The 27038-nt window shown below is 32.9% G+C and overlaps 4 protein-coding genes across 6 annotated transcripts; all 4 read left to right on the forward strand.

Annotated features, from left to right (window-relative positions):
• Window positions 1-667: 667 nt before the first annotated feature.
• Window positions 668-4972, forward strand: LOC114732257 (xylose isomerase-like). The gene is made up of 20 exons (XM_028919556.1): window positions 668-724; window positions 838-936; window positions 1108-1182; window positions 1264-1393; window positions 1479-1570; window positions 2120-2170; window positions 2357-2430; window positions 2503-2557; window positions 2653-2754; window positions 3032-3083; window positions 3258-3303; window positions 3387-3442; window positions 3543-3594; window positions 3683-3762; window positions 3868-3938; window positions 4053-4093; window positions 4223-4322; window positions 4436-4507; window positions 4598-4675; window positions 4919-4972. Exons 1-20 carry the CDS (start codon window positions 668-670, stop codon window positions 4952-4954), a joined length of 1419 nt encoding a protein of 472 aa, XP_028775389.1. The 3' UTR covers window positions 4955-4972.
• A 1183-nt stretch (window positions 4973-6155) lies between these two features.
• On the forward strand, window positions 6156-7097 carry LOC114732259 (uncharacterized protein At4g14100-like). The gene is made up of 2 exons (XM_028919557.1): window positions 6156-6655; window positions 6895-7097. The coding sequence occupies exons 1-2, from the start codon at window positions 6187-6189 to the stop codon at window positions 7041-7043; spliced, it is 618 nt and encodes a 205-aa protein (XP_028775390.1). The 5' UTR covers window positions 6156-6186; the 3' UTR covers window positions 7044-7097.
• Window positions 7098-12098: 5001 nt separating this feature from the next.
• Window positions 12099-13590, forward strand: LOC114732264 (uncharacterized protein At4g14100-like). Its single transcript, XM_028919561.1, has 3 exons — window positions 12099-12639; window positions 12783-12891; window positions 13549-13590. The coding sequence occupies exons 1-3, from the start codon at window positions 12171-12173 to the stop codon at window positions 13550-13552; spliced, it is 582 nt and encodes a 193-aa protein (XP_028775394.1). The 5' UTR covers window positions 12099-12170; the 3' UTR covers window positions 13553-13590.
• A 3416-nt stretch (window positions 13591-17006) lies between these two features.
• Window positions 17007-24882, forward strand: LOC114732265 (ADP-ribosylation factor 1-like). Of its 3 annotated transcripts, none has more exons than XM_028919563.1 (9): window positions 17007-17207; window positions 17284-17425; window positions 17527-17565; window positions 17966-18028; window positions 18789-18807; window positions 20482-20593; window positions 23139-23186; window positions 23355-23485; window positions 24430-24882. In XM_028919563.1, the coding sequence occupies exons 2-9, from the start codon at window positions 17323-17325 to the stop codon at window positions 24461-24463; spliced, it is 549 nt and encodes a 182-aa protein (XP_028775396.1). In that variant the 5' UTR covers window positions 17007-17207; window positions 17284-17322; the 3' UTR covers window positions 24464-24882. The 3 variants fall into 3 exon arrangements, with proteins under 3 accessions (XP_028775396.1, XP_028775397.1, XP_028775395.1); XM_028919564.1 differs by having other exon boundaries at window positions 17007-17201; XM_028919562.1 differs by lacking the exon at window positions 17007-17207 and having other exon boundaries at window positions 17217-17425.
• The last annotated feature ends 2156 nt before the right edge of the window (window positions 24883-27038 follow it).

A 27038-nucleotide genomic window follows, 5' to 3' on the forward strand; every position in this document is an offset into this window, starting at 1 on the left:
GTTTTCACAATTTCATAACATATTATTATTGTCAAAAGTCATAGTAAAGTTATCATGGGTCCCTATCTGTGTTTTTCAAATTCTAGAGTCTTTTTCTGCGATTTCTCCTAAGAAATGTATATACTCGGTAAAAAATATATGAAAAACTATTTATGTATATAGCATTATTAATGATCCTTAAACATTACAAATGGATATTCAAATTAGATTCAGATTACTTTATCCAACCAAAAAAACTCAAATCCAACCGTATATATCAATATCATGAACATATCAATAATCAAGATCTAACATATAAAGAGGTTCACATTTTATCAACACCAAACCATATGTAGACTATTAACATAATGAATATAAAAAATTTAACCGACATATTATCCTTTATTAATTAATAACTTATAGGAGTACTTTTCATGGATTATGGTCAATATCATGTAACATATACTATTAAACTTAAGTACCTATATAAATATATATATATATATATATATATATAAAGAGATACTGTTTAGATTTTGCAGTCGATATAACTGAAGGTGCATAACTATATATAGCTTCAATCCTGGAGTGGTCATGTTTTCCATCCTCGTTTTTCCTTCTTATCCTCCATTTTGTTAGCTTTCTTCGTACTCTGTATCGCTTTGGTGGATATCCTAAAACTAGGAAGATGAAAGCTCTGAAAATTTTATTGCTTCTTTCTCTGCAAGTCTTTGCGTGTGCCGTGGTATAATAGCTGTCCCTTTTGCTTTTCATGGTCAAATTTGTGCATTTGCACGTTTGGTTTCTGGACCTAATGTGCGAAATCTTTTTCTTTCCTGTTCTTTGTTTCGCGAGCAGATTGCCGATTCGCAGACTTGCCCTGCCATGAATAGTGATAGCTGCGGCGATGGATGGGAAGGGGAATTCTTTCCCGGCATTCCCCAAATTAAATATGAGGTAACCTTAATTACTTATGATCTATTATGATAATAACTTATCAATTTATGTACTCGTTAAATGTAGCTCCTTTGATCTTCTCATAAAAAAATACTCTCCCACACTACAGTTTCTGTATTTTACACCCTAATGGAATTATCGATGTGTCTTTTTGCATATATTGAATAACAGGGCCCCTCCAGCAAGAAGCCACTTGCATTTAAATATTATAATTCGGAGGAAGAAATTCTTGGGAAGAAAATGAAGGTTGGTTTCCCCATAATTTCAACTTTTTTCAATAATCCAGTAGATATTGGCCTCGAACTGAAATCACTGTTATATCTGCAGGATTGGTTTAGATTCAGTGTTGCATTTTGGCATACATTCCGGGGAACAGGTGGTGATCCATTTGGTGCGGCTACAAAGTTTTGGCCCTGGGAAGATGGTACCAATTCATTAAAAATTGCCAAAAGAAGAAGTATGTTAACCCTGATTGATTCTACAAATAATACTCTTCAAATTATAAAAGTTTAACACTGAGGGTATTCTTCTGATTGATCCAGTGAGAGCCAACTTTGAGTTCATAAATAAACTTGGAGTGGATTATTGGTGCTTCCATGATAGAGATATTGCCCCTGATGGTAAAACTGTGGAGGTGAGTCAACCTTGGGTTTCTGTATGGTCATTTACATGAATTCATTGGATGCTAATATTTTTGAATTTTGCAAATTCTGATTCTACAACTTCAATAAGAGACTTTGTTATTGTAATTTGTTCTGAAATAATGGTTGACTTTTTTTTTTTTAATTAAAAATGGGGTTATAACCTATAGCCAACCTTGTGGGACTGAATCCACGACCACCCTATTTGTTTAACACACAAATTAAGATATATGATTAACATGCCAGAATATTTTCAAATTTTCTAATATGCCCTTAATTCATTTTATCTATTCTCTCCATAATTATCTTTTCTTTTACTTTATAATTGAATTTGGTGAAGATAAGAATAAAATTGAAAATAATAATAATGTTGTCTTAAACTTTTAAAATGATAGCTAAATAGGGGGAAAAAAAAAGTTTCTTCAAAAGCAATAGTTAAAAAAGAATGGAGGCAGTAGCTTATTGATGGGAATATAGATTTTTCAGTGATCTTTAAATCCACTTGCTCATCCTTTGGATGGCATATCCTGTGTTCGTTACAGGAAACTAATGCAAACTTGGATGAAGTGGTGGCCCTTGCTAAAGAGCTTCAGGTAATAAGACATAATAAACCAGTTTATATTTTTTTAACTTTTAGCACAAAATCCCAGAGAATACTGGTCTTGTTTCAAGATCATGTTCTTGTTGGTCAAGTATAACCCCAATCAGTTTGAATAAATAAAGTAGCTTTCTAGAAGCACTCCTGATGTATGTAAAATCTGTGTTATATGACTAAACAGGGAAACAAGAAAGTTCTATGGGGAACAGCTCAGTTGTTCATGCATCCTCGCTATATGCATGGCGGTGCTACAAGGTAATTTATATTTGAACTGCGGTATATAATTTTTATGCATCATGCTGTTAACAATTTCATTTTTCCTTACAGCTCTGAATTAGGAGTGTATGCTTATGCTGCTGCTCAAGTCAAGAAAGCCATGGAGGTACTTAGTACATTTCTGTGTGAGCATTAATTAGCACGCGAGTTCAGTTCGCTTCTGGAAACTTTTTAAATTTCTCTGATGTTTACGCACTGCAGGTCACACACTATTTGGGGGGAGAAAATTATGTTTTCTGGGGTGGCCGTGAAGGTTATCAATCTCTCTTGAATACAGATATGGAAAGAGAGCTTAATCATTTGGTTAGCCTATTCTGCCTTTCAACTATTTTGATTATACTACCTTTTCCTTTTCTTGTTTGAGTAAATTGTTTGTCCTTAAAAGTAGAAAAACTTTTTATTCATATATAAAGAAATCCCTTGAAATAAAGTGGTCCACATAAAACAAAGCAATATATATTTTAAAGTTACTAGTTCTTGGTATTCATGTGCTTCTACCAGACATTCAATAGTATTTTATCTATAATAATTGGTTGCGTTTTTTTTTTTTTAAAACAACTATTTGTTTATATGCTTACAGGCTAGGTTTCTTGAATCTGCTGTTGCATACAAAAAGAAAATTGGGTTCAATGGTAAGTTAATATATGAAATACTCAATCACAAGTTGTGATTGGAATCGTATATGAGTAAATAAATTCTACAAACGGTGCTGTTAAAAAATGAGACTTTTATACTCATATTAATTCCTTCTCTGTTTTCTTAAGAAATGGCCCTTGATTAGTGATTTTGTTTTTTTATTGTTTAAGGCACACTGCTGATTGAACCCAAGCCACAAGAGCCTACAAAACACCAGTATGCTTTTCGCTTTTGTAATTAATTATTTTATTTTATTTTTGTTACATCTTCTCTGATATCTGGATTATGTATTCTTTCAGGTATGATTGGGATGCTGCAACCACAGCTAATTTCTTGCGAAAATATGGACTTATAGGTAATAATTAATATTATCCTCTTTTTAACTGCATTGTGCATGAACCTGAACTGACGTAATACAACTTGACTGCATAACTCTGTTTCTTTTCCTTCTGCAGATGAATTTAAACTAAACATCGAGTGCAATCATGCTACCCTATCTGGCCATAGGTGAATGAAACATTGTATTTTGAACTTATAGTAAGGTTTCTTCTCCTTTGCAAGTGTTACTAACTTTTGATGCCTTTCTAAATGGAAGCTGTCATCATGAGCTCGAAACCGCAAGAATCAATGGATTGTTGGGAAATATCGATGCAAATACTGGTGATCCTCAAGTTGGTACGTGTGTTTCTTTCTTATACAGTGGAACTTTCAACGTTGAAAAACAGACATCACGTTGAGATGTGCCAGGATAGCAAGTTAAAAGTTGTTCTATTTACACAGGTTGGGACACGGATCAGTTTCTCATAGATATTGGAGAGGCAACAAACATTATGCTCACTGTGATCAGAAATGTATGATATTCCTGCCTTTTAACCTGCATCACAATGTCCAACATACCTTGTAATTGGTAGTAATGAAATCTCATACCTCTGGTTCATAAATTTTGCCTGTTCTATCTTTGTCAGGGAGGAATTGCACCTGGCGGTTTCAACTTTGATGCAAAATTGTAAGCAGAGTTGGTCTATATTTTAAATATTTTGAAATTGATTGTGGTTATACACATGTAGTGTATAATAATGGTGGCTCTTTCATCCTTGTTTTGCTCAATCTCTTCATGGAACGTACAATATTGCAGGAGGAGAGAGAGTACTGATGTTGAAGATTTGTTCATTGGACATATAATTGGAATGGATACATTGGCCCGTGGCCTCAGAAATGCTGCCAAAATAATTGAGGTAATACATTGTTACTTACCTTGCACCTCTTTGAATTCTTTCAAGTCTTTGTTGAAACTCATCTTCAATTTTTCTGACAAATAATGAACCTTTTCTGTCATATTCGACTCTAGGATGGTTCCTTGGATGAGCTTGTCCGCAAGAGATACCAGAGTTTTGACTCTGAAATCGGTAGTATGATCGAGGTAATAACATCCAACTTTTCTTTCTTCCTCTCAGCATGAAATGTTTTCTGTCGTTAACCCAGTGATGATAAAACGTGTTGCCATATACAGGCCGGTAAAGCTGACTTTGAGTTCCTGGAGAAGAAAGTCAAGGAATGGGGAGAGCCAAAGGTTCCTTCTGCCAAACAGGTAATGCATAATAGCCAAAACTACTTTCTTTGCTTATGACTTACGAGTTGATCTGTACTAGCATTCTTCGTAGACCTGAGACAATAGTAAGAACAGTAAACAAGTTACTGGTCCTATGTTTGGGCAGGTCTAGCTACTCTGTTTAAATTTATTGATTCTTCTTTTGACAGTACTAAACTGTAACTGAGTTTATTTCATAATCTAACTAGCAAATGTCTGATATGTCTTTCTGCAATGTTGCAGGAGCTTGCGGAGTTGATCTTTCAGTCCGCTTTGTAGGAAGCCGTAGCATCATTCTTTCTTTCTTTCTTTTTTTTAATGGTTATTTTTCTAATATTTACGAGCAGTATGGGTGTATATGTCTTTCTAATAAGGACATTATGTGGTTGACAGTTTGTTTCTATCTTCCGCCATTGAGTAAAGAGTTATAACGAGTTTTTTTGTCCTCCTTGTGCTGGCCTATGTGAAACTCGTGTCTTGTAACTTCTATAAATATAATAGTAATATATAGATAGCACGGTATCATTGAGTTCTATCTAAAATCAAATTTTTAAATGTATTTTGAATTGAAAGGACTCCCCTCTACCTCTTTTTAGAGGGCTCTATGCCTCCATGCTTCTCACTGACGTATTCAAAAGCTTTTTGTAAATATACTAATAATAATATTCTTTTTAGTCTTATTAAAGTTTGAGACATTTATGATGATTCTAACTATAAAATCTTAATTTATTTGATTTTCTAAATTTATAATATTTTTAAACTATTCATATTGATTTCACGTGAGATTTTATTATTCACTTTAAAACATACCATACTCAAATATTTTCTAGAACAGATAAGTTCAAGTGAAAAAAAAATTAGTTTTTATTATTGTTTTGCTTGAATTAAAATATGATAAAGTGCACAATTTACTTTGATAACAAAATAATAAATATATATTTTATATAAATAAGATATATTTCAAATCAAACTATTGTGAAATAAATTATTGTAATAATAAAATTACTATAAATTAACCTTAAATCAATTTTCATCAAGCAAATGATCACCAGTACTGTTAATTAATTAATATAGAGCATAAGAAATTACAAGAGGTCGAAAATAATTATAAAAAATAAGAATATATTAGTACCTCCTATCTCTAATCTTAATATAAGAGTTAGTTTGACATTCAATTTAATTTTATATATAAAACTCTAATTTATTTTATCTCTTATATTTATTTATTTTTTTAAGGTAGTTGTTTTAGTAATTGCACATATTAAAAATTTTATAAAATGATAATTTTAATTAATATATATAATTAGTATTTATTATAAATTTATAAATACCAGGGACGCAGTATTAAAATGTTGTGATGGAGAGAGCCCCTTGCACTGTTGTACCCGTAGATATCTGCGATGGAGAACCAAACCAGGTGGCAGCCGCAGATGCGCTAGCCAGCAAATAAAACATCATGCGAAGGAGTTGCTAGACAGAAAAAAACAGAGCCAGGACTCTTCCACAGAGACATGAAATTGGACTTCAAATCGCTATGCTTAACCTCTCTGATCCTCTTGCTCATGAGCTGCCCTGCAAGTTCAACTTCAACCCCAACTCCGACGCCTTGGCCGGAGCAATTCCACGCGCTTCTGTACATGAACCTAAGCGACGCCCGCCTTCAACTCACTGACCTCTGGTACGATTGGCCCAAGGGTCGTAACGTCAACATAATCCGGAGGCAGCTAGTCGGCCACATCCTGTACGACGTCGAGTGGGACAACGGCACGTCGTATTACTTCACGCTGGGGCCAAACCCTACGTGCAGAGTGGTGGATTTCGAGGTTGGGATTCCGAGGCCAAATTTTCTGGACGACGCTAATTACCTTGGAACTCAGGTCACCGACGGCTTCCTCTGCCACGTGTGGGAGAAGGTCGACTTCATTTGGTACTACGAAGATGTTCTCACCGGAAGGCCCGTTCGCTGGGACTTCTACGACGGTATCGTTCGGAATTCCAACTTCACACAACCTCTTCTGGTTTTTTTTTTTTTTTTCTCTTGAAAGAAATAAAAAAAGAGTAATGTGGATTTATACAAAGGAATCACAGAAAAATACATTTCCTTTTTCAAGTTTCAAACAAGTTTTGTTTAAAAAGCCAATAATAGCGTATTGATTTGAGATTTTGAACTTTAGAGGTGTTTTTCTGAGATTTTTACTGGTATAAATGTGATTTTGCAGGAATATCGTCGCACGTTATAACCTATGAGGTTGGTGCCGTTTTGCCAGATTCAGTTACCCAAGCGCCTGCTCATTGTTTCAACCAGGACAAGCTTAAGTCCAAAACCACGTCGTTTAATAAGTTTGGGCGCCCTGATTTTGATTCATAGTGTAGAACGCAGATCATGGAATTCCATGTTCTTTGCCAGAACTTTTAAATGTAAGCAGACATGTTATATTTTTCAGCATATTATATGTAGATGCGGACGTACCAAAGGAGACTAATTTAGGAGTGGTAAACCAAATTCTCCCTATTCGTCCTCCGGGGAAAAAAACAGGAAACATGTTTTTGATTTGGATAGTTGCTGAATTGAACCTGAAATTTGTCTAGAAAATTAGTTACAATTTATTTTCATATATAAAAAATTGAATCTAATATGGTTTTAATCATGTTTAAAATTAAAAATACTTATATATAATTAAAGATATGTTGTGTGTAATTTAAAAAATTATATTTGCTGGAAATGATTCACTCAATTTAATTTGCGGGGAAAAAAATCATTTTAGGTAGGTTCTTCTGATTAATAATCATGAGCTTGGCATTGAAAGGTGAGAACCCATGGTGAAGGGCTCAATGACCGTAGAAACGAGTTGTGTGGGGATTAATCTGCTGGTACCTGCCACATGTCAGAGCTGTTAAGCTACGTTTGTGTGATTTGCTTGACTTGTATTTGGTTGGAACTTGGAAGTGAATGAAGCGATTGCGATGAGATTTTAATTAGATTAATTTAAGAACATAAATAAATAAATTTATAAAGTTTTTAAGGGAAAAACGTTTAATAAAATAATGATAAAAATTAATTAGAAAGCATTTTTTTCCATATTTTTAAAATTGAACTTCTTAAATTTTTTTTTTTTGGTCTTCATTTTTCTCCAACCAAATATATTTAAGAAACAATGGCGAACTATGAAAGGAGCAAAGAAGAAAAATCAAACCAAACTGAAACTTGCTCCCATCACTAACGTTATTAACATCATTACTTAAAAGACACGATCCCTTCTTGGATAATTTGTTTTTCCCCCCCCCCCTTCATATGTATTACGAGTATATAATGACACTCAATACCGTGCCATCCATGTTGATTCTATTTAGTAGGGTAAGATTTTGCTGTTATTAATTGCATATTAATAGCTAGATGACTGATTTAAGGATATAAAAAAATTAGTTAAGTTAGTTATTTGTAATAAATGACTATTATTTTTTCTAAATACTTTATTAATTATGTATGCAGAAACTACCTTTTAGTGAAAATTTCTTAATATGTGTAGTCATTATAAAATTTATATATAGGCAAAATGGATAAATATTATTGGGGTCTTATATTTAAAATAAAATTCAATCCATAACTAGTTTTTATTATATCAATTGCTAGAGATAACATATAATACCGCACACAAGCAATTTACTTATATATAAAGTGATGGGATTGTTGGCGAACTTTTATTCCAAGAGGAAAAACAAAGTCACTGGATAGAGAATAATTTTTTTTAATTTATCCTTGCATCATCGCAGTGAAAATAGCAAGAACAGTGATATTTCATTGATTCTTCTGAGTTTTGACACTGCTAACTCTAATTGAGCTTAATCGTTTGCAAAGTTGATCTTTCAGTCTGTTTTGTAGGAAGCCGAAGCATCATCATTTTTATAAAAAAAAAAACTATTTTAATAGTGATTTTCTTGTATTTACGAACAATACGGCAATCGAATACGCGCCACCTCCCCACTCCTTGGTCTCCTTCAAAGCAGATGTCATTATCTTTTCCTTAATCCAGGTACTCTCTCTTTCTCCACCATCATCAAACCAACCGACGTAATGAATAGGAAACCTGTTCTATTCAGGACACCAAGCTGTGCTCACTCTTCCTCCTCCATTCTTGCTAACCTCCCATGGAGATCCATCTATCTCTATGCAACTTCTGTGGCTTCTCCTTTTCCAATCTACCAATATACTTTTTTCATATGCAAACTAATCAATTCCATTCTTGTGCAGTATCGCGGTTTGCACTGGACCACACTCTTACTTCTAGTGTCATCGAGTGTGAAAACCTAATCAATTGACTTTTTTTTTTTGGTTGAAAAAACGAAACCCTATTCTACCTAAATAATCAATTCCCAACTATGACGTTGTACTTTGAATTATGCATCTCTTCTCCCCTCACCATCGTCATTAATCTACGTATGAACATTACAAAAAAACAGCGGATTAGCGACGGAAATTCCGTCGCTAATTTTTTTGACGGAATTGCGACGGACTTGTCACGGAATTTAGCGACGGAAACATTCCGTCACAAATTCGGTCGCTAAATGACGAATACTGACAGAATTTGGGACGGAATGTTTCCGTCGCTGGAAAAGAGAAAAATAAGAAGTCATAGAAGTTACGAAAACATCGATCGCAATGGGAGGTAAGCTGAACAAAAATGGAAGAGGAGAATGAGGATGCTATTACAACTACAAGAAGGAAATGGTGAGTCTGAACCAAAGTAAATATTCATGATGGTGGTCGAGATAACAATGGTGTTCACTTTGAAGGTGACGCATGGGAAGGAGGTGGTTTTTTTTTTTTTGGAATGACATATGAAAATCATTACCTCAAGGGAGAGGAAATAAACAAAATTACAGCAAGAAAGGAAAAACTTTTGAGAAAATCCCATATAAATACCATTTGAATTCTAAAATTTCATATTAGTCATTCTAATTTCACAAAGGACAAATAGGTCTAGAGATATTAAATTGGGATTTACAAATTTTAGCAAATTACCTCAATATCCTTTCTCTCATCCTTTTTTTCCTCTCTCTCACTTCATGTTCAGATAGCTCTTCTCTCTCTCTTTAGATCCTCTTCTTCTTTAAAGGGCAGCTGAATTGAAAGGCTAGTCATAAATTGTCAAAAGGTTCAGTGAAGAAGAAGAAGATGTGGTTTCTCCTACAGCGTTCTGGTATATTTCTAATGAATATTTCATAATGTTTGGGGTTTGAGACTTGGTATCTCCTGTCTTTTGTCTTGCCTTCTCAATCTCATCACCAACACTATGAGAGAGAGAGAGAGGGAAATAAATAAAGTTCAAAGAAGAAGTAGAGAAAAAACGAGGAAGAGAGAAAGGAAGAAGAAGCACCCATAGAATCAGGATATATATTTTTATGCAAGGTTTGAAAGTATATTGATTAACTTTTTATTATCTTCTAATAAAATTTGTTCTTAAAATCTGCTATTTTGTTAGTTTTTATTTTCTGCTATGTTCTATTAAATCAGGAATGAGTAATAAATTTTATTACTTAAGTGGCAAATTTCGATACTTAAGTAATAAATAGTTCTAGTTGGTTTGTGGTGAAATGACAACACTTATGATGTGAATCACTACATTTGTATTAGTAGTAATAACTTTTCCGTAAAGCCAAGAAGATTAACTGGTTATTGAAATTGAACTCATTTGTTAATAGAACTAATCAGATTTGTTATGATAATAACTACATTGTTGTAAAGCAAATTAAATTAAGTGGATTGTGGGATTTACTACACTTTGCAATGGAATTGACTATGTTTCTTTTGATAATGATTAGATTATTATGAAGAAAATATAGTATAGTAGATCACTATAAAGTCGTGTTTTTGCAAGAGGGAAAAATGGTATTAGTAGGAGAGTCAAGCAAAGAAGTGAAGAGTGGACGCATATTGTTTCGAAAAGAATTTCCTAGGCCAAAGAAGAAGTTTAAGAAGAGTTTTGTATACACAAATACATTATCCAACTATTGTTATGATATTTAAGTTATGATTGTAGATAGAATCTGTTTACAAAAATATATTTAATCACTATTATAGATAGAATTTGTTTACAAAAATATATTTAATCACTATTATTGCACATTTATTGATAACAAGTACAAATTATGTTTACCTTGGGGTGTCGTTATAATGAAAGTAGCTTTTAACAGCATTTGCAAAGTGATTGACAACTTTTAAAATAAATATACCAATTTCCATATTGTGTTTCATAATCTCTTTATTTGTAACCATTTCTAATTCATTTACACACAATTTTACTAAATATATAACGAGAATAACAACTTGTGAAATAAAAATGACTATTTGTATAAAGAGTTTTACAATCTGTTATAAGCTATTTGCAGATAGTTTTACAAAACAAGTAAAAAGAATCACAATTTGTGTAATGAAAGCTGCCATTTACATTAGAGGATTTGCAACTTGTTTATTTATAACTATTTTTAATGCTTTTGCTGACAATTTTACTAAATATGTAACGAGAATAACAATTTACGAAATAAAAGTAGCTATTAACGTAATGAGTTTTGCAATCTATTTTAATCAACGTATTAGTATGTGAAAGTATTCAATTGCCTTTTCTTTTTCTTACTCCAAAGGCGTATTAGTCATTCTATCAAAATCTACACATCCCAAATTCATACCTCTTGTCTATTTGGTTATTTCATTTATTTGGATCACTTCTTATCTTTTTTAATCTCAGTAAGTATTTTTTTTGTCATCTTTCCAAAGCTTTTTTTATCACCGTCCATCTTAAAATTAGAGGAAAAACAGGGTGTGATTAAAAATGCAGTACTTCCTTTCAAAATTGTGAGACATTTTGACAAGGTAGTTGGCCTAGGCTATAGGTTATGTTTGATAGGAAGCATTGAAAATGAGGGATTCGGATTGTGATTACAATTAAAAAAATCTATTAAAAAAGTGTTTAGTATAAGAGATTGTTTGTTATATGGAATTAACCAAACCCATGTATGTGAGATTAGAGAATACTATGGGGGGAAGTAGTATTCCCCAATCTCACCTCTATGGATTTGTCTAATATTATATAATAAGTAATTACTCATGCTAAATACTATTTTAATGATTTTTTTCAATTCTAATTCCAATCTCAATCTCTCATTTTCAATGCTTTATACTAAACGGGACTATAGAGTTTTCAACTCTAAGTCCATAGAGTTTTCAACCAGGTGGTGAATTTAAAATTTGGTAAAATTATAAGGATTGATAAATTAATTATCCCTGATAATTATACAGATAATTATAACTTTAAAATATATTAAAATCCTGTAACGGAGAGATTGGGCAACGTAGATATTTGTGATAGAAAATCAAACCAGGTGGCAGATGCGCGCTAGAAAAGAAGAAAACATTATCTGAAGGAATTTGCTCACTGACGAGAGAAGAACTCCGTCCCAGCAATACACAGAAAAACAGAGCAAGGCCTGTTCCAGAGACATGAAAATGAACCTCAAACCGCTGTGCTTAATCTTTCTGATCCTCTTCCTCATGAACTGCCCGACAAGTTCAACTTCAACCCCAACTCCGACGCCTTGGCCGGAACAATTCCACGCGCTTCTGTACATGAACATTAGCGGCAAGCCCCTTCATGTCGCTGACCTCTGGTACGACTGGCCCAAGCGTCGTAGCTTCTACATACACCGGCGGCAACTAGTCGATGACCTCCTGTACAACGCGGAGTGGGGCAACGGCACGTCGTATTACTTCACGCTGGGGCCAAACCCTACGTGCAGAGTGGTGGACTACGGGGTTGGGATTCCGAGGCCCGATTTTCTGGTCGACGCTAATTACCTTGGAACTCGGGTCAGCGACGGCTTCCTCTGCCACGTGTGGGAGAAGGTCGGCTTCATTTGGTACTACGAAGATGTTCTCACCAGAAGGCCCGTTCACTGGGACTTCTCCGACGGTATTCTTCTTAATTCCTACTTCACACAAATTCTTCTTCTTCTTTTTTAATTAAATTCAAAAAACAGTAATGTGGATTTATATAAATGTGAATTTGCAGGAATATCGACACACGTTATAACCTATGCGGTGGTGTTTTGCCAGATTCAGTGGTTCAAGCACCTGCGCCGTGTTTCAACCAGGACAGGCTTCAGTCCAAGACCACGTCGTTTAATAAGTTTGGCTGCCCTGACTTCGATTTGAATTTGATTAAGGGTATGATTAGATTGGCGTTGGGTAAAACTGACTTCTAACCCAACTGACTTTTATAACTGAAGTTAGAGTAAAAATCAGTTAGTATAATGCAATTTATGTTTGGATAGATGCTTTTAAAAAGTCAGTTGAAAAAGTTAAAAGTTGTTTGAATGATTAATAAAAAAGTTAGTTTAGTTGTAAAATGACTGAAAAGGATATGGAGTAGTGTTTGAAATTTTATATTTTTAATGTGATAATAATTTAAAAAACACGTGAAATTATTATGATAAAATATAAATAATTTATTTGTAAAATTATAAAATAAAAATATTTGTTACGGAGAAAAATTTGAAAATATATTGTAGATAATTAATTAAATATACATAATGAACAAACATGAATATAAATTAAAATTTATTTGGTCTCTAATTAAAGTAAATAGAATCACATAACTAATTAGATCGTAAGCTTTGCACAATTTTTTCATAAGTCAGTTAGAAAAGTTGATCTAGATTGCGTTGGATAAGTCAGTTAGAAAAGTTACTTTTTTTCATAAGTCAGTTAGAAACGAAGCTTAATCCAAACAATCTTCTAAGCTGCAATAAGCCACAAACCTCAGTTTCATGCTTTTCCGTGTGCTTTTGACATTCCAAATGGCAATCCAAACGAGCCCTAAATAGGGTAGATCATAGAATTCTATGTTCCTGGCCAGAACTTTCAAAACCATGGTTTTGGGAAAAGCAGAAATTTTTTGCTTTTGGAAAAAAAAAAGGAGAGTGTGAGAGCCTATAGGATATGTATCTTTTTTTTTTTATAAACGTATTTTTTTATAAATATATTTAATCTTATATCTTATAAATATATATACATTTAATTAATTATTAATTATATTATCTTATGTATTATTAATTATGTTAATAAAAATATATTATTAACAATTTTATTCTTTCAAATTAAAATATATCATAAAATATATTTTTTCTGTAATTATCATATTAACTTATGTTTTTTTTAGTAATTTGTACATGTAAAAAGTGTTTCTGGTAACAACTATCCAAATACTCTCACTTCTCAGAATCACTTTTTCACAAAATCTATTCTTCAAAAAACTATTCTCCAGAAGCTATTCTCCAAATCATGGTTTAATTATATCCAAACATCCCTTAATTAAGGAGCGGTGAACCCATATCTCTTTGAACGATTGTATTTATATGCATCATACTTGTGAGGAAAAAAATAAAAAGAAGAGGAAACATGTTTTTGATTAATCATGTGATCGGCGCGCAGTAAAAGATGCGAGAACCCGTGATGGTCTCTGCCCATAGAAACGACTCCCATGTGAATTAGCCTGCGGGAACCTGCCATATGTGAAAGCTGATAGGTGGTGTTTGGATTAGGTTGGCTTATAAGATCTGTTTGGATCAGCGATTAGAAAAGTAACTTATTAGAAAAGTAATTTTTAAAAAAGTGAAATTGGATAAAATTAAATTGGATAAACTGAATTGTATTTGGATTGGAGTTTAGAAAAGTTAGTTTGTAAAAGTGAGATTGGTAAAAAGTTATTTGGATTATGATTAAGTAAAAATAAACTTGTTTATAAAATTATCAAATGACTATGAGTTTTAATAAATAATAAAACATTATTAAAAAAAATAATTTTACCAAATTTGTTTATATTTTCTTTTATTTTTATTATTTATTATAAGGACATATTTGAAAATAAAAGTATATTTCTAGGAGCATATTTAAAAACAAAAGTATATTTCTAACTTATTTATTACTTTCAACTAATTTTAACTGATTTTTTATCTACAAATTAGTTATTTGAGATTTATAATAAGAATCAAATAAGATAATAAATTTCTTAGTTTTTCTCTTTTCATGTTTCAAAAGCTATAAGCCATAAGCTATAAGTTATAGACCTCGTTTAGGATCACGTTTGGACCTCCCAATGTGCATTCCCACCTGACTTTTAACAGGCTGCGTTTTTCAGCATGTTTGGATCCATATTGAGGCAATCTGACTTCTGAGGTGTAGATGGACTTTTAAGAAAAGCTCTTTTTCGGTGCTTTTTTTTGCATGCCGCTGGCGTTGAGAAAACCGTTAGAATATTTATTAGGGTGTTAAAATTTTTTACCTACCTGACCCTGCATAATTAAATTTTTCTTATTTTAATAATTTTATTTTCATTACTTCATTTAAAATAGTCACATTATATATATAATTTCTTTCTAATAATAAATTAAATTTCTTTACTTTTAATAATTTTATTTTCCTTACTTCTTAAAAAATAGTCACATTATATATATATATATATCTAATATTAGATATGTACTATTTAATAAAATTTATGTCCTTTTAAGTCATTTTATATTCAAATTTACTTTTACATTTATCATTCAAACAAGTTTTAGCTTCTCAAACTGACTTTTTTCCAAAATCCAATTCAAACATAAATCACATTATCCTATCTAACTTTTACTCAATCTGACTTCTGTAAAAGTCAGATTGAAAAAAAGTTACTTTTGTCACCGCTATCCCAAACACACTCATAAGCTGTTAATTTTAACTTATAGATTATTGTAGCTTTTTATACAAAACTCATATTGTCGAATCGCTAAGCAAAACAGCACAAATTCTTCACTTGGGTTTACGCTTAAAAAAAAGCTACTTATTACCCTCCAAACACTTGGCTAAACTGGCTGATAAATACCTTTTTATTCATAGTTTATGAAATATGAAGTAAGTATATAAGAAAAATTTTGTCTTGATTTATATAAAATGTGTTCATATAAGTGATGGAGGTTGAAACCAAAATTAATTAAAATGCCAGAGCAAAAACTCTTGAATATAATAATCATTATAATTATTTATAAAACTAAAAATTAAAATGATTATTTAAGTTTACAAAGAAAAATTAAAACTTACTACTTCCGCTAACATCATTAAAATTACTTAAAATTAAAGTTACTATCCCTAGTATTCTTGTAAAAAAAAAAAAAACTCATATATGTTAATATAAGAGATATTAAATTTTTAATTTGGATAGATTATAAAAATTAGTTAAACTAATTATTATTTGTAATAAATATGGGTTGATTTTTTTAAAATACCCTTTTAATTCATAACTATACTTGAATGGAAATCTCTTAATATGTGCAATCAATAATAATACTTTAGATAATGAATTATTAATTTATAAGACAAAACGGATTGAAATTTTATATACTACCTCCGATCCTTAATATAAGACCCTGTTTGACTTTTAGTTTAGTCCTAAATATAAGACCCCAATCTACTTTGTCTCTCATATTTATTCAATTTTTTCCAAGATAGTCATTCTAATAATTATAGTTCTAATCAATACACTTGATGAGCAATGATATTTTAGGAAAGACAACACCTATTTAGGACAAATAACTAACTCAACTTATTTTCTTAATCTCCTCAAATTAGTCAACTGACTCTTATAATTAGGATCAGAGGTAGTATAAAGGTAAATCCTACGCTTAATTAATTTTATATTAAAGATTGGAGGTAGTATATAATAACACGCACATACAACTTACTAATATATATGATGATGGGATTTGCTTGCAACGTTTTATACTTTTATCTCCAAGAGTGACAACAAAGTCACTGGACCAGTGACCCAACCCCATTGCTGTATGATTTTTTTAAAAAATATTTTCTCACAAATCAAGATAAATTTTTAAAATTATAATTTAGTTATCCAAACACTTAAAATATAAAAATATTTATCTTTAAAATTCTATCCTTGCATCAGCGGCGTGAGAAGGAAAATTAGAGGTAAGGAATACAGATTCATCGCTTTCTTACGCAATGATTTCTGTTTTTTTGTTTGTTTGTTTGGCCAACAATTTCTTGTTTCTTCATATAAACAAATATTCCACAGTAGTTTTCATATTGAAGTGTATATATTTATTAAATATTTGGGTCAAATATAAGTATCTCCCCGAAGGGACTGGAACCCAAAAAGGGAGGAAAAAATAATATTCTCCCTGAAAAAAAATTCAGGCAGAAAAAGGGGGAAAAATGAGACATCCCCTGTGCTTAGTCATGGTCCTCGTCACTGGTAGCTTCCCATTCCATTTTTCTGATTCGATTTTTTTAAGGGAGCAAGGTCGTCACTCGGTCCTCCTCTCGCTTTCTATCTTCCTCTCCTCTGGAGTGTTTCTGCTTTCAAAATTCAATCACCGGCGCTCCCGTCCTTCTCAGGCACGCAGACGCATGCGTACACGTTTTGAAGCGCACTTCAGACTCACACTGACATTGACATTCATTCATATCCGTGGTTTTTGCGGGAACGTCAGGGTCCTGCTCTGAGATCTGATCTTGGTTTTCTCGTAAATCAGAGTTTCTTCTTCTGATTTGATTACTATTGATGCAGTAAGTGCACTCTGCTTGTCCTTCTCGGCGCAATCACAGCATGGGTTTAGTGTTCACCAGATTGTTTTCTTCCCTCTTCGGTAACAAGGAAGCTAGAATCCTTGTTCTTGGCCTCGACAATGCAGGAAAAACCACAATTCTCTGTATGCATCCAAACTCTCTGCTTACCATGATCAAACCTTTCTGTCTTCGTTTCAAGAATATTGACCTTTTTTTTATTGTTATTGCTGTCATACCTTTTCAGATCGGCTTCAAATGGGCGAAGTTGTCTCCACCATACCAAGTTGGCACCCTTTCTTGTTTTATGATTATCAAATCTAATCATCTCCATTCTGTGTGTTTAATAGTTTTCATTTATTGCTGATCTGCTAGAGCTTCTGTGAAGATAGCAGGCTATATAATTTTGACTCTTAACTTCTGCTGTTTTGGTCGCCGTTGGATCTTCTTGGAAGTCATTTTGTATAAGGCAAATCACTCTGTTGGGAATATCGTGTGATTATATTGTGTTCCTCATATTTCATTGTTCAAGATATTGGAACATTTCTGAATCTGAATTTTGGTGTGAACATTTGGATGTGTGCACTGCATACTGCATACTTGAAGTGTTTACAGCACTAACGTGTTTATGCTCTTTGATATTTCCTTTATGGTAAACGACTGATTGATTTAATGATTGGATGCAGCAATTGGGTTTAACGTTGAAACAGTGCAATATAACAACATTAAGTTTCAAGTTTGGGATTTAGGTAAGCACTCTACCTAGACCTAGTTTTGTGTATATTCTGTGGTGGCATCTAATTTCATTGCAATTGTCATACCACACGTATTTAAAATAAAAGAGATAATCTAATATCATTGGTTGATAACGGAAAGTTGTGGAAATTACAATTGCTCTGACATCTTTACATCATTTAACCAGTGATCCCTCAGTTACTACATGTTCACATATGTATCTTAACGTCTAAATGAATGGTTAACACAATGAATAAGTCATATGGTTTTCTAGCTCCTAAATTTGTATCCTAATGAAATCTCCTGGTATTTCTTTACCTAATTGACTATATCACATTTGTATGGCATTTCTCTGTATGTGGTTAATTCAAGCAAGCACACAGGGACCCATGTTCGCCGCAAAATCTTTTCTGCTCTTAAATTAAAGCTCACAAGTTTAGCACCAAATACAGTGAGAAGATGAGATAATTTTGCTCTCTTTCTATGATGTTTATGCGCACTTTTGTGCATATGTGCTGCCACCTTTGAATGTTAAAGGAGTCATTTTGGCACATTTCTATCTTGATTCATGTTGATCCTTGAGGATTTTCTTGCATCTATGCACTGAGGAAATAAACCCCCTCTCTGAGTCGGTTTAGGGACGTTTGTACCTCCATTTGTTATATTTTATCCTTCCCAATTTGTGAGCTTGCAATTGCTGGGAAATTAACATGTTTTAATCAAATAGCAGTTATTTCAATTTCTTATACTGATAGTGTATCTTTGTTGAAACAGGTGGGCAAACAAGTATCAGGTAACACTTGGCTTTAGATTTGTTTAAATATATTGATTTAAGATTTGTTTTTCTTTTCATATCCCTGCTTCGTCTTCTTCTTCTTGGGTTTTTTTGCCCCTCCCTCTTATAAGATAATAGTTTGTAAGCTTTGAGATTTGTTTCCACTCTATACTGCTGTGCTCTTTTTCTTTTTCCCTTTCATTTTATGTACTATAATCATGCCCAACTGACATATTGTTGTGACTCTGGGTTAGTACGTGAAGTTATTTTAGAGGATTTTACAATTTATTCACATTCATTGCTATGATATGATACAATACACGATGCAACTTCTTTGATTGAGATAAAAGACATGAGGGGCTGTAAGGTTGTTCCTGATCACTGGGCAATACAATAAACAAACAATTTTAGGAAAAATTAGGTTTTAATGAAACATGTAAGATATTCAGACCTACTATATATTCTTACCAAGCAGCAACTTTAAATAAACAAGATTATCACTCATCAATCTATTGTTTGGTTGGTCCCGGCATTATTATGATGTCAGTATATGTGTTGGTTGTGGTCAATGATGTTGGCATTATCTGAATACTGAACTAAAGCTCATTTTGCTGGGATAGATCAGATGAATCCTTATGCGGCAATAAACATGTATGCTTCCTGCAATGTAAATATCTAAACAAATGAATAATAAATGAAGGAAAGCATTTCAAAATGGAAGGAATGGTAGGTTATGCTCACTGTTGTCAATGTAGTTAACAATAAAGTAAATACGTCCAATTCCCCAAAGGCTTATAAAACCTCTATCCTCACCCTCAATGGTTTCAAATATTAGCAGCTGAATATGGTGAAACACCATTTTGCATTTTGATGGTCAGAGATGTGCAATTAGAGCAAGAGTGAGGTGGATACAGCTTCTAGAGATGTACTAAACCAACCACCATTTTCACTGCCCTGGGACGTAGTTTTGATGAAAGGGAACCAAATTAAAAAATTTTATGACTATAATTGACCAATTAGAACTTTCAAATTATTGGGGCCTGATCAGAAATTAAGAGGGTGTTTGGGTAAGAACAAAGCCATAGTTTCAGAAATGCTTTTACGGTATACGAAGTAAATATGTGGAGGAGTTTGTCTTGATCTGCGAAAAAGTGCTTCTGAAAAGTGATTATGGGGTGTTCCAAACACCTCCTAAGTAAACCTTCAAAACTCAATTCACGATTCTTCCAGTGTCTCAGGCCTGTAGGCTGGAGTAGCTTGGACATTTTGGAAGAGGTATAAGGTCTGTTGGTAATCTTATAACACGGAAGATTAAGATTCTGAAACCAAAGGAGTTTGCTTAGAAATTTCTGGGCAGGGCTAATGTAATTTACTCTTCAAGATTATATGTATGAACAAGAAAGAGGAAGAAACTTTGGTTTACGACCCAATGTCACACATTTATAATTTCATTGGAATTGTAGACTAACCCTTTTTGAAATTAAAGTAGCAGAAAATTTAAAACAAGCCTACAATTAATACTGAAACGCATTGCGGATTTAATTTGAGTTATGAATGGGTTAACAACATACCAGAGAAAATTTATCTTTTACACGTTTGCATGCGGTCTTTTATTCCTAAGCTCTTGATTGTTGAAAGTGAACTTTCTATTATTTTAATGTGTTACAACTTTCTTTGATTTCCATTGCATAGGCCATATTGGAGGTGCTACTTTCCAAATACTCAAGCAATAATCTATGTTGTTGATTCAAGTGACACTGACAGACTGGTGATAGCTAAAGAAGAATTTCATGCAGTTCTTGAGGTATGCTATACTTGGTTTATGTTCCACACGTGCAGCATTTCTCTATGATGTCAACTCTTGCCTTCAATCTTCTTATCAGTATTTAGTGCTAATGGGCTTAAGAATTCTGGAAAATTTGTAGTTCATGGAAGTAGATATTCGTAGTGCACAAAAGTAGCTGTCTCTATGTGTTTATTAGTGTTGAAGACGCTGAAATTCTTATTTTATACCAAAACAGATGCTATGATACGTAGCGGTGGTAGACGACAGAAAATTAAATGATCAACTTTACCATAAAAGGAAATAAACATATAATTAAAAAGGAAACATGAAATAACATGCTTAAAGGTGATGGCAACACACTGTCTCAAGGAGTAAAAAAAATCATCTTCTTAAGAACCGGAACAAATATTCCATAATACTTGATGTGGAATTTTGGCATTCCATCCCGCCCAATTCCTATTAAAGGATAGTAGAGCACGTTGAGTGTGAAATAAACATGCTGTAATACATAGTCTCAGGAAATATGAAATAAAAAAGGAACATAATAGGAATTGGGCGGAATGGAGTGCCTAAGTTACACATCAAGTATTATGGAATGTTTGGAGTAGTTCTTGAGATGATTTTTCACTCCTTGAGACAGTGTGTTACTGTCGCCTCCTTGAGTCTACCAGTTGATTTCAGAGCTGGTTAGTCATTGGCACTTTATAATGGAGGTGATCAACAAGAAGCTAGAGTGAAGAGTTGCGCTAAGACATCATCTCTTGAGGGGCAGTTCTATGCTCGTGACTTGGTGCTTAGTATGGGACATCTAAGTTTCACATTGAGTAATATGTAACTATGAAGTGTTCGGTGTGGTGCTCAATGAGAATGGTTCAACGTTGTTGAAAATGCGCTTTTACCAGGAAGAATTTCACCATGAAACTTCTTTCTCCAAAACACAAGTTGCAACACATAGACGAGCAAGCCACAAAAGTTGACCTAATCAATCCTCAACTTAAAAAAGAATAATAAACATGCTACATAAAGCCTGATGAAACAGGAATAAAAAAGGGAAACAAAACACTTCGGTTCCAACCACGATATACAATCATGATTGGGCCAGAGAATCATGTCTCATTAACAGCGCATATCCGATTGGTTCTTCCCAAGAATTTTAGGATGCCAACAAGTGGAAATAGAGTCTAACAAGCATGAATAGGAGTTGTGGGTGCATCCGTATGTGCATGCCTACATGCACGCCTGACTTTTATGGTAAAACTAAAACAAACATTGCGTATCCAAGTAATTTTTCTAGACATTTTCGTTATAATTTGTCATACTTTAGGTGGTTAAAAAAGAAAAAAAAATTATTGTGCATTACCATGTATTCTCTCTCCCACTCTGACATAGGCTCTTTCTTTTCCCCCCTTCTCCCCTCCAACCCCCCCCCCCCAAAAAAAAAAGAGGGGAAAAGAAAAGAAAAATTACCAAAACCAATTTCTTAGTTTCTTCTTTCCCCTCCCGTCTAATGCTTGCTTAATCTTTGTGCATGAAGGCAAATAGCAACCAAACTGGGCCATGGTACGAGCATAAGAATGGGATTCTGTTTTTGTACTAAGAAGCTCTGTAGTAATTGACGTGGGATTTTCTGGTTGAGTCTATTTCTGACAAGAGCTCAAGGATATTATTAATTGATTTGTGTGCTTGATTAACATTGTTACCCAAATATGATATACATGACTTCTATTAGTAATTTAGTCATTTACATTTGAAGTGTTGGAGAGATCACTGGTAAGGATCTTAGCAGAGCATCATGTGGTATGATATGAGATAGAGAGTTTGCAAAAAGAATATTTATATTTTTTCTAATAACAGTGTTCAAGAGTTATCATCAAACTTTGTGCCCCTTTTATATGGAAAAAATGGGTAATGAGTTTATCCCCCTCTTATATGGAAAAATATGGGTAATGAGTTCTAACTTCAAATGTAGAGATTGTTACCTTTACTGCATCAATGAGTAGGTTAGCAATCCCAAGACATGTATTAACAATTAGAATGAGAAATTTCAAGCACTAATATCAACTTCTTCTTCAACTATCACATTATGCATCTAAGCTTGGAGGAGTCTTATAGCAGTATTTCCCCCTGTAACATGTGTTACTGTCCTGCTTATCACTTTTATTTATTCTATTTAACATTAGCGACTATCACGAAGGAGTGCTCGTTCTTGGTTGAAAGACTATCAAGCAAATAACAGTACTGCATGAGTAATTTCAGCTTGGCAATATTGAGTGCTATGGTGCTTAGTTTGTGTAGCTGAGAAATGCAATACCGGTACACAATTACATTCACCGCACTGGTCAATATCATCTTTAAGTTAATGTGAAAATGTAAATTCATACATTTTTTAGTGGATACTCTTTGGACATAATTGTGGATTATAATTCCTATGTTGGGATATATTTTTTTCTTGTTTCCTGGCGTCCTTTCCCACTAGTCTACGTGACTGGTTAGGTTGCTTGTGGTTGCAATTTACAAGCTTATTGAAGTATGACTAATCACTTTATGGGATCATTTTTGTCAGGAGGAAGAACTAAAAGGTGCAGTTGTTCTCATTTTTGCCAACAAACAGGTCTGAACTTCATCTTGGTCTTAGCTTGTACAACTCTGCTATCCAAGGAACATAGAAAACATTTAAATGGGTTAGAAAGCTGATAGTATTGGTGAAAATCCTTGCTTTGTTAAAAATATATTTCTATTAAATTCTTATTTTCTTTTCTAATTTTCTCTCCCTGTACAGGACCTTCCCGGTGCCCTTGATGCTGCTGCAGTGACTGAGGCTTTAGAATTACACAAGATCAAAAACCGCCAATGGTCTATTTTTAAAGCTTCTGCCATAAAAGGTGAAGGGCTTTTTGAGGGCCTGGATTGGTAAGTCCAATAAACTTAAGTAATACTCCCTCCGTACCTTATTATAAGAGACAAATAATCGAAGTACGTTGATAAAACAGTTATTAGTTAAGAAGAATTTGTGTAAAAAGTATAATTTTTTTCCAAAAACGCCCTCATTAATAAAGAGAGAGAGCATGAGAGAGAATAATAAATTATTAAAGAAGAGAAGTGGGAGGGAGAGAGAGTGTGAGTTGGAGATAATAAATATGGGTAAAATAGTAAACCAACACAAAAAAATAGAGACAACATGTAAGTATCTCTTATATATAGGAACATACCATAAGCATCAAATGTCTCTTATAATAAGGAACGGAGGGAGTACTATCTGTTTTGATTTTTTTTTCCTTCTTTTTAACCAACAATAGTTTGTAACTTGCATTAAGTACAACCTGTTTTGAACTTGTAAGATACAAATTGATAGAATTTAGTCTACAAGTCTGAGTCCTTCTATGAGTTGAATTTGGAATTATGAATGGAATGAGATACCTGGTAATATGTCTTGTACCACCCCGTTGAAAGTACTGTAATTGGCATCTTGAAGGAGTATTCAAATACAATTTGCTTATAGATGAAACAAATGGTTTATGGATAACATACATTCCCTGGCAGAAAATGTAAGGGCAAGTTTACCTTCTTCAGAAAATATCGTAGCGCTTGCAGGGAGCATATCAAATGAAAGTAGTCTGTCTTAAATGAGAGGAGTAAGTACCATTAGGGTGGTTTGTTGAATTTAAGGACGATAAAAAAATAAAAATCGTTTTGTAAGATAAATGGAAATGTCAACTTGAAGAAAGATATGTCAATGACTTAATTTGCTTTATTTATTTATTTTCCCTTCTGTTGCTTCTTTCTTTCCTTTTTCTGGTTGCACTTTTTGGCTTGTTATCTCGTGGTGTTAATGTATGAGCTGCCTGTGTGCGTAGGTTGAGTAATGCGCTCAAATCTGGAGGTGGCTAAGCTTCAAAGAGTCTGATGAACTTGGACTCGAGAATTAACGGAAAGGTTGACATATGCACTCGGTATGACTTTCACATGAGCGATCGATTTCTTGACACTACGATGGTCATTCATTACTCGTATACATGTATTTTATCATCTTCCCTATTTTATCTACTTGTGGTGAAGCCGTGAAGGTTTGGACATTGATCAGTGGTTTATTTTTGGGCCTCTTAACATAAATTCTTTTCTGACATGCGTAATCGACATTTGTGGAACCGTTACTTATGCGCTGTTCTGCACCGTATCCCTACTGGAGAACCAAAATTCATTTCATCTTTACTTTTCTTCATTAAATTTCATATGGTGTTTGCCATATGCCCAGGTAATCCATACGAAACTGTACAATGTTTGGAAAGATGTTTTTTGTTTATGGGATAGAGCCTTTTATTTTATTTTTATTTTTTTTTTGCTTTTTCTTTTTCTTTTCCCCATTTTGTACCGAATCATCAAGTATGGTTAAGCCAGCGAAGATTCCAAATATTTAGTCAATTTTTTTTTGTCCAAAAATATGAAGCAATTTGGCCGCTTTAGCCATACGGTTTGATTCTTGTGGGTTATTCTTCGTTCATGGAGAATAAACAAATATAGTACGCTTTGTCCTTGTGTCAAACGCAATTAAATTGTATGCCATTTCATGTCGAAAATCAATGAATATGTATTACAATTGACCGATGATTTACCCTCTTCCATTCTTTTTATAAGAAACAAATAAGTAATTCATCAAAATTAATAAGATATAATCCATTTCAACTTTTGTATTTATTATTATTTTTTGAACTAATTTAAGGAATTTATAAATTGATATAAAATTTAATGTTATATAGAAGTATTTTAAGTAGATTATGTTACATTTATGCCATTAACTATTTTATTTGACTTTCTTGATCTACTTAAGTAGATTTTTATATTAAAAACTATAGATAATAGTTAAAATCAACAAATTTGTTAGGAATGTGAATTTCTTTCCAAAAATATCCTCATTTTTGTAGTTCACTGGTTACTAATAGAAAGTGAAAAAAAATTGTAATAAAATATCGTAAACAAGTCCTCCAAAGATTTTCTTATATTGTTGTATCAAGAAAAAATTATTGTTATTTCTGAAGCTCAGGCCCAAATATTCATTATTAGGGCGAGTAACTTTTCCACCCTTAGACCAATATCTTATTCAATTCTGCCCTTCCAGAGCTGCATATGCAATATGTCTTTTAACTTCTAATCTAATAAATTTAGACAACATGTTTAAAACAAGACAAATGAAAAGAAAATAAGTAAAGGATGAGGCAGCTGAGTGGGAGACCTGATTCTGATTCTGATTTAGTTTCTAGATTACACATGAATATAATAATATTTCATCATCTTTTCTGCTTTCCTTTTCCCACTTCTATCTTTTGCCTTGTGCATGAATCTTATGCTTCTGGGGCCCTTTAAGAACTGCTGACATAGTCAATTTGGAGCCTCCACTCAATGGAAAATGAAAGTGCAATTATATACTAGCTTCGGTCTTAATTATAAGAGCCAGTTGACTAATTTGAGGAGATTAAGAAAGTAAGTTGAGTTAGTTATTTGTCCTAAATAGGTATTGTCTTTTCTAAAATATCCTTACTAATCAAGTGTATTAACTAGAATTATAATTATTAGAAGGACTATCTTGGAAAAAAATTAAGTAAATATAAGAGATAAGGTGGATTGAGGTCTTATATTTAGGATTAAAATAAAAATCAAACAGGGTCTTATATTAAAGATTGGAGATAGTATTTTGATAAACATTCTCATTTTTACCTTAAAATGAGATCTCAGCCGCTCCATCCATCACAATACGTAAAATGAATCCTACTTTCGTTATAGCAATATACCCCATTCATACTGTCGTTTGTTATTCACATTGGACGAGGATAGGTATCACATCGCTCTCATTTTGACCCCATGGTATTGTATGAGTAGAAGGTTATGAATTTGATCCCCTTGTTACCCTATTATATTTGTAACCTTGAGCCGTTATGTTCCATTTAGATGAGAGAAAAAAGTTGGAAAAAAAGGAAAATTGGAGTGATAATATTATTACTCCTTTTATTTGAATAGACGAGAGAAAACATTAGAAAAAGAAAAAGAAAATGAGAAGTTATATTTTTGAAAAATATTCCCATTTTTATTTTAAAATGACTCATGTTTGTTATAGGAATCCCCTCCAACCCATATCATACAATGTGTCATTTTAAAATGATTAGTGTCCATTATGGATATCTACTCATGTGCATGGTCATTTGTCATTACATGGACGAAGATAGGCATCCCATCGCTCTCATTTTATTAGTAGTTATGTGGTTAGTAACATGGAAACTTTTTTATAAGGGAGATGTCACGGGTTTAATCCAATATATGAGTTTGATCTCATTTATAATTTTAGGTTCTCTCATTTTCCTCTCTCTGCTTTTTTTTTTTTTCCAAAATCTCACATCCATATCTAAATAAAGAGTGGATGATTTAGATTTAATTTTTTTTAAAATTATAATTATAAACAAATATAAAATTAAAC

This window comes from Neltuma alba, unplaced genomic scaffold (assembly GCF_004799145.2).
Source record: "Neltuma alba isolate B1F8T4 unplaced genomic scaffold, ASM479914v2 tig00012897_pilon, whole genome shotgun sequence".
Lineage (NCBI taxonomy): Eukaryota > Viridiplantae > Streptophyta > Magnoliopsida > Fabales > Fabaceae > Neltuma > Neltuma alba.

What these genes read in the sequence shown, in the direction of transcription:
- LOC114732257 (XM_028919556.1), top strand. Translation starts at nt 668, where the DNA reads ATGAAAGCTCTGAAAATTTTATTGCTTCTTTCTCTGCAAGTCTTTGCG. An exon ending in AAAGAAAATTGGGTTCAATG is followed by an intron (nt 3,084 to 3,257) that starts GTAAGTTAATAT and finishes TTATTGTTTAAG; the next exon opens with GCACACTGCTGATTGAACCC. An exon ending in AAATCGGTAGTATGATCGAG is followed by an intron (nt 4,508 to 4,597) that starts GTAATAACATCC and finishes TGCCATATACAG; the next exon opens with GCCGGTAAAGCTGACTTTGA.
- LOC114732259 (XM_028919557.1), top strand. Translation starts at nt 6,187, where the DNA reads ATGAAATTGGACTTCAAATCGCTATGCTTAACCTCTCTGATCCTCTTG. An exon ending in TCGCTGGGACTTCTACGACG is followed by an intron (nt 6,656 to 6,894) that starts GTATCGTTCGGA and finishes GTGATTTTGCAG; the next exon opens with GAATATCGTCGCACGTTATA.
- LOC114732264 (XM_028919561.1), top strand. Translation starts at nt 12,171, where the DNA reads ATGAAAATGAACCTCAAACCGCTGTGCTTAATCTTTCTGATCCTCTTC. An exon ending in TCACTGGGACTTCTCCGACG is followed by an intron (nt 12,640 to 12,782) that starts GTATTCTTCTTA and finishes GTGTTTTGCCAG; the next exon opens with ATTCAGTGGTTCAAGCACCT.
- LOC114732265 (XM_028919563.1), top strand. Translation starts at nt 17,323, where the DNA reads ATGGGTTTAGTGTTCACCAGATTGTTTTCTTCCCTCTTCGGTAACAAG. An exon ending in AATTTCATGCAGTTCTTGAG is followed by an intron (nt 20,594 to 23,138) that starts GTATGCTATACT and finishes CATTTTTGTCAG; the next exon opens with GAGGAAGAACTAAAAGGTGC. An exon ending in CTTTTTGAGGGCCTGGATTG is followed by an intron (nt 23,486 to 24,429) that starts GTAAGTCCAATA and finishes CTGTGTGCGTAG; the next exon opens with GTTGAGTAATGCGCTCAAAT.